The sequence below is a fragment of the Oncorhynchus masou genome, chromosome 9 (genome assembly GCF_036934945.1).
Source record: "Oncorhynchus masou masou isolate Uvic2021 chromosome 9, UVic_Omas_1.1, whole genome shotgun sequence".
NCBI lineage: Eukaryota > Metazoa > Chordata > Actinopteri > Salmoniformes > Salmonidae > Oncorhynchus > Oncorhynchus masou.
Window position 1 is genome coordinate 16749117 of NC_088220.1, and position 6813 is coordinate 16755929.

Genomic DNA, 6813 nt, shown 5'->3' on the forward strand with positions numbered 1-6813 from the left:
AGCCTTGTGGTCGACGTCATGAGCTTTGCGAGCCAACGTCGCAATGACATCGCCTACAAGTGTGATCTGGGATTTCTATTGAATAAGCAGTTTTAACCTATATTCATACTGCACGGTTTGTGCCGTAACTTTAACACCGACTCTAACCTTAACCCATTTTAAATGTCAACTTCAATGGAGTAATGCGGGGTATGACTGTCCCAAGGACCCCGGATAGCACGGACCAATGTTACCACAGCCACAAAGTCTAAATGGGCTATATCGTCAACGTTCATGAAAACAAACATATTTTTAGTCTAAATGTAAAGTTACGGTTAGTCATTAGGTTAGCAGAGTGGTTAAGGTTAGGGTTAAAATCAAAATTTTAAAGAATATAAATAGGGTTTGGGTTAGAAATGGGTGGGGTTCTGACTTTGTGGCTGGGGTAACTAGTGACTACCTCTTGCAGAAGGTACTTGTCGCATAGGAGTGACGTTATTCTGTCATTTTCAAACATGGCGGCCGAAGGCTCGGATTTAGAAGACCTGAGCAGCAACGGGCTAATGGAGGGTCCTTCGGGTTGTAAAAACATAAAATAATACAAATATATTGATGAAGCTATTCGATAGTGACGTAGAGATCATATGAATAGTCGTTTGTAACTTCACAGGTCAGCTAGCAGTCGCAAGGACGCATGTGAAACGATGGCTAGTTTTTTAACTAGCCGACATGGCTAACATTAATTTCTGGTGCGCAAACTGGCGAAACAGAAATTGTCTTTCCCCTAGCTAGTACTTGCTAGCCCGAGTATTTTGTTATGGTATGTTAATCTGATCTAACGACTGTAGAAGCAGACATAAATCGCTGTTCCCCTGCAGAATTTCGGAAGTTTATGCCGTTTGTTGACATTGCCGACGTCATGATCTCTGTGTAGTATGTTGAAATCCTAATGAATGAATGGCTAAAAACACCATCAGTGACTGAAATTTCCTTTATAATGGCATAAATTTACATTTAGTCTGTTAATGACATCTGCTTATGTATTATCGAGCAGGCCAGCCATTTATTTGTGTTATATATAACAGTTTTCTTCCCTGTGTAACTTTCTCAATTTCTCATTTGAAAGCTCCGGAAGCCACGGAGGCTGTCCAACATCCAACAGAGATGGAAGAGGTATCAGAGGAAAATGGTGGAGAAGAGGCTTCAGAAGCAGCAGCTGCGACAGCATACAACATGCCTCTGGTGGAGAATGAGGAGGAAGAGGACGGAGAGTTGCCGGCGGACTTTGACCGACTATGGAAGCTGGCCCATGACAATCCACAGGATTTTTCTAGCTGGACTGACCTGCTGCAGTACAGTGAGCAAGAGGTGAGAAGAGCTGAGGGGACAGACAAGATTCCTATTGGCATTTTGACATAACCAAAGATCTTTTGCATGAATAATTAATGCGTAGCTAACCGTACCACATTTGTTAAGGAATGCAGTGTTTAAGTTGAAACCAACACTTCACATCAATAATGATGACAACTAAACTCATTGTTGCTTAGTGAATTTGCAGCTAACCCAGATTTCTAATGGTCCCCAGAGTCACATGACAGCATCACGTCGAGCGCTGGTTGCCTTTCTGGCGCGTTACCCCCTGTGCTACGGATATTGGAAGAAGTTTGCCGACTTGGAGCGACGTGCAGGCTACACCAACAAAGCTCAGGAGGTATGATGAAGAAGAGTGCTTGGTAAAAGTGACACGGATGTGTGTCTTGTAGTGCGAAGCGATTAGTGATTTTTTTTTTTTTTTTTTTTAATGTTTTGGTTAGATTATTTTAAAAACAATCACTGTTTTCGATTTCTCTTTCAATAATTTTTTAAAACATTAAATGCATTATGAAATATCTATTTAATGGAAATTTGAAAGCCAAAATAGCAAACATTCAATTGCTAAAACATTGAAAATATTAATTGTCTCTGTCAGGTCCATATGGAAAAAAAGGAAATTACTATGGGACTCCCAATCACAACCGGCCATGATTGGGAGTCCCATAGGGCGGCGCACAATTGGCCCAGCGTCTTCCGGGTTCGGATTATTCCGGGTTAGGCCGGAATTGTAAATAAGAATTTGTTCTTAACTGACTTGCCTAGTTAAATAAAACATTTGACTAATCTCTGCACAGGCAGTAGCATCCTGCCAGCCAACAATCTACCGTTATCTCTGTGTTCCCCATTCTGAACTGTCAGTAGTCATCCAATTTAACTAGCCTGCCTAAGTATGCTGTCTGACAATTATTTTACTTGTTTTTCAAAGTAGATAAGATATACTTTCACGAACTCTCTCTCTCTCTACTAAATGGAATTCCAGTAATTGAACCGATGTCGGTCAATTAGTTGTTTAATAACCAGCATCTGCTATGTTTAAGAGCCATTGACTTAACAAAGGGCACATACCGCAGTGCTACATTCTTTGAAAGTCATTGGCACTAGGAAATTATGTAAGTTACATGATTGCTTCATAATGTTTTTGTGTTGTTCCAGGTGTGTGTTCAGGGTTTGAAGGCCATACCTCTGAGCGTAGATCTGTGGATCCACTACATTAACCTGCTACTGGGCACGCTGAACATGAACCTGCCAGAGTCCTCTCAGTGCATTCGCAGGTATACACTCTTAAACTCAGTGTCACACTTATACACATTTGTTTACTTCTTTTGCCAGCTTTACTTTCAACTCTAGCCAGAACACCACCTTTTTCCATACAGTACTTATTGTTCAACTATCTTTTCTATCAATCTGATTGACTGGTTCTTGTCTCTTCTCCCCAGTGCATTTGAAGAGGCGGTGGCAGCGGCAGGACTAGACTTCCACTCTGACCGTCTGTGGGAGTTGTACATCGAGTGGGAGAAGGAGCAGGGAGACATGAAGGCTGCCACTGGAGTCTACGACAGAATCCTCAGAGTCCCCACTCAGCTGTACAGCAGCCACTATGAGAAGTGAGACTATACACAAACAGTACATTTTCTCCACTAAGAGAAATAGTAGAGCTTCAAATCAGTCAGAATTATGAAATGTTAACATTTTATTAAATTCTAGATTTTGATAATTGTATGATTATCATGCTCACTTCTTAATGCGGATATCTTATTTGCTGACCTGGTGAATCTTATCCACTCTCTCCATCCCTCCTCTCTCACAGATTCAAGACTCATCTTAATGCTCATGCGCCCAAGGACGTCCTCTCAGCAGTGGAGTATGAGGGGTTGCTTGAGGAATCTAAACAGATACACAAGACTGAGAAGGCTGAGTTGGCTGAGGGGGAAGATGAGTTACCGCCTGGGGAAGAGAAGGAACCTACAGAGGTGGTTTACAAATGACAAATCCCTGTGTTGGAGAAGATTTAACATGAATGTCAGATGCTGCCAAAATAGCAGATAGTGGAGACATTTCAAGTTGTGGAGTGAGGTTACGGTGTAGGATCTAACTCTGTTAAACTGATTTAAAAGTCTGTCATTATAACTGTCATGTTATGGTTCACCCAATCAGGAAGAAGTGATTCCGAAGATGCGAGAACTCCTATTGGCTCGCAGGGAGAAGGTGTACCAGGACCTTGAGGGAGAGGTCAGGAAGAGGTGGAACTTTGAGGAAGCTGTGAGTTACCCCAGACAGACACACACACATCCCTTCTATGTGCAACTCCGAAGTTACGATTGAAGTGTGATACTTTCATTGGTTGGAAACATTGACTCACTTCTCTTCTGTTCCCATTCCTCCCTCCATTCCAGATCAAGCGTCCTTATTTCCACGTGAAGCCTCTGGACCGGACCCAGCTGAAAGCCTGGCACTCCTACCTGGACTGGGAGCTCACCCAGCTGGGAGGGGGGGGTGAAAAGGAGGTGGAGACCGAACCAGACTCCATGGAGGGCCAGGAAGAGGGGTCAAAGAGCAGTGGGATCATTGCCGGGGGTGACCGGAGGGTACGGATCCTGTTTGAGCGCTGTCTGATTGCCTGCGCGCTCTACGAGGAGTTCTGGACCAAGGTAAGGAGGGGTTGCAGGGGTGTGTGTGTGTGTCAGTAACATGTTTGTATGTCAGTGTAACTAATATATGCTTTATGCATATTTCTCAGTACGTTCAGTACCTGGAACCTCAGAGTCTGTACGAGGCACGGGGAGTGTTCAGGCGAGCCTGTGAGATCCACCTGGCGCACAAACATACCATGCACCTGCAGTGGGCCACTTTTGAGGAGAGGCATGGTGAGAGAGGAAGAGACATGAAACACAGGATATCATTACCCAGTGTTGTAGCTCACTCACGCCCTCCTCCCCTCCTCCTCCCAGGTGATCTAACAGAGGCACGGCGTGTTCTAGAATCTCTGGAAACCTCTATCCCAGGATTGGCCATGGTCCGGCTGCGCAGGGCGGGGCTAGAGAGACGGGCGGGCCGGCTAGATGAATCAGAAGCTCTGCTCAGGGACGCGGTGGACCAAGCCAAAGAGACTCCTCACCTCCATGCATTCTACTCCATCAAACTAGCCCGGCTGTTGCTGAAGCTTTGCAAGAACCCCAGCAAGGCCCGGGGTGTCCTGCAGGAGGCGCTGGAGATTAGCCCGGTGAGAGAAGGGGGGATTGAGGGAATAATAGCTGGAAGCTTTTAGTACAGAGGGGAAGAAGATCACTTGCTCTAACTTTTACATAAAGCCTTAACCTAAACCTCAGAGAAGATATCACTTATGGTTTGATGCCAGATCTCCCTTTCTTGATGATCTCTTGACCAAGCAGTAGGCTATAACTCTGTCCCTCTTTTTCCTCCCTTACCTCCACCTATTCTCTCTCCCTTTCCCAGGATAACGGTAAACTGCACCTGAACCTGCTGGAGCTGGAGGTGTCTGGTGACCCCAGAGGGTCACCCGAGGGGGTGCAGCAGTGTGTGACTCGGGCGCTGGCCGCACCCCTCTCCCCACGGACCAAGATCCTCTTTTCCCAGAGGGGCCTACAGTACGCTGAGGACTATGGGACTTCTGTGCAAAGGTCAGGGGTCACAGGATTGCTTGTTGTTTTTAGATACAATCAGGAACCCAGAGAAAAATAAACAATCAAGGCATTTTATTGAATGAATGAAACTAGGAGAAATGCAATTTACCATGTTTTAAATGTTACTGTTGCTGTCCTCTGGCCTGCAGTGTGCTAACAGTCTATGAAGAGCATATCATGTTTTAAATGTTACTTTTGCTGTCCTCTGGACTGCAGTGTGCTAACAGTCTATGAAGAGCATCACTTTACCATGTTTTAAATGTTACTGTTGCTGTCCTCTGGCCTGCAGTGTGCTAACAGTCTATGAAGAGCATACCATGTTTTAAATGTTACTGTTGCTGTCCTCTGGACTGCAGTGTGCTAACAGTCTATGAAGAGCATCACTTTACCATGTTTTAAATGTTACTGTTGCTGTCCTCTGGCCTGCAGTGTGCTAACAGTCTATGAGGAGCATCAGAAGCTGCTGAAAGAGCTTGGCAACAAGAAGAGAAGGGCTGAGAACGGGTGAGATTATAGCACATCTGTCAATATCATTACCAATAAAATAGTGTGATTTAGTGACTCAATATTGAGATTTGACAGTCAACCATGGAGAAACAAATGTATAAACTTCATGGATTGGTTATTGACGTAGTTGTTGTATTGATTGATCTGCAGAGACAGCGAGGACCCAGAGAAGATGAGTAAAGGAGAAGACGGCTCCGCTGTGCCCGCTCCACCACCGGCCCCTCCCACAATGCCCCATGTTCCCATGACGACACCACCTCCACCCATGATGGGTGGGGACATGAGTGCGGCTCACGCAGGCTACGCAGGCTATGGAAGCTGGTATCAGGTACGACAGGGATAGGGTAACCTCATAGGGTAAGATTTGAATACCCCTGCACTCAAGTGTTGATTGTTTTTTTCTCTTTCAGCAACCACAGTACGGGGGATACGGAGGCTACCAGCAACCCTGGAACTACAATCAGGGTTACTACCCTCCCAGCTAAGAGGGAGGAGAAATGCTGTGACACCATTGTTCAGTGAACTCACCACCACCTCACTTTAAATTCCACGGATGAGTCCAAATGGCACCTTATTTCTTATGTAGTGCACTATCTTTGACCAGGGTCCAGGTCAAAAGTAGTGCACTTTGTAGGGAATAGGTTGCCATTAGGGATTTAACTAATATCAGGAACAGGGGTGTGACATCTACTACTTGCTTGGTCTTTGAAAATGTGCTCTTGTACATTGTTTTAACGATAAACTATTTTTGTATTCTCTTCTACATGCAGCCCCTTTCAATTTAAGCAAACCCCTCTCTCCACAGGTCCTGTATTATTTAAAGTCTTGCATCATTCCAGAAGTATAGGCTAGTCTTTTTTTCTAATGTACATAATGGTGTTTTATAGTATGAAGTCGGAGCTCTTTCATATACGAGCAGGTTAAGATCAATCTATTGTCCCTCATTCAAAGCTTGAGGATCGCCATTGAAGTTTCTGCCCAGTTGAGTCCTCCAGACAGAAGATAGGGAAGCCATGTTGTTGTATGCAGGTACCAGTGCCTCTGGTCAAGCAAGGTGTAATAAGTGGATGTACGCTGTGCTGTACCTAATGGACATTTCCAAAACTAACAGCATTGGTCATGTTTGGTAAAGTTTTAGGAGTAGGAAACTGTTAAATGTTTGTCAAAATCCACTTCAACCAAACTTTTGCCTTTATCACTGTTTTTGAAAATGTAACTTTTTAATCTTCACTTTTAACATTGCTCAATAAACCATTTCAGTGCAGCTTAATGTGAATTCAATGTATGTAGATTAAGTATCTGTTAAACTGAT

The 6813-nt window shown here is 44.3% G+C and overlaps 1 protein-coding gene across 1 annotated transcript; it reads left to right on the forward strand.

Moving 5' to 3' along the window:
* The first annotated feature begins 481 nt into the window (after positions 1–481).
* Positions 482–6765, forward strand: LOC135545579 (pre-mRNA-processing factor 39-like). The gene is made up of 14 exons (XM_064973297.1): positions 482–558; positions 1106–1347; positions 1565–1690; positions 2506–2624; positions 2790–2957; positions 3161–3323; positions 3508–3612; positions 3747–4001; positions 4091–4217; positions 4302–4573; positions 4807–4991; positions 5424–5498; positions 5652–5829; positions 5912–6765. Exons 1-14 carry the CDS (start codon positions 495–497, stop codon positions 5984–5986), a joined length of 2154 nt encoding a protein of 717 aa, XP_064829369.1. The 5' UTR covers positions 482–494; the 3' UTR covers positions 5987–6765.
* The last annotated feature ends 48 nt before the right edge of the window (positions 6766–6813 follow it).

Excerpts from the sequence above, each read along its gene's own strand:
- LOC135545579 (XM_064973297.1), top strand. The coding sequence starts at position 495 with ATGGCGGCCGAAGGCTCGGATTTAGAAGACCTGAGCAGCAACGGGCTA. Across the intron at positions 559-1,105 it reads GCTAATGGAGGGTCCTTCGG|CTCCGGAAGCCACGGAGGCT; the intron begins GTTGTAAAAACA and ends CTCATTTGAAAG. Across the intron at positions 1,691-2,505 it reads ACACCAACAAAGCTCAGGAG|GTGTGTGTTCAGGGTTTGAA; the intron begins GTATGATGAAGA and ends GTGTTGTTCCAG.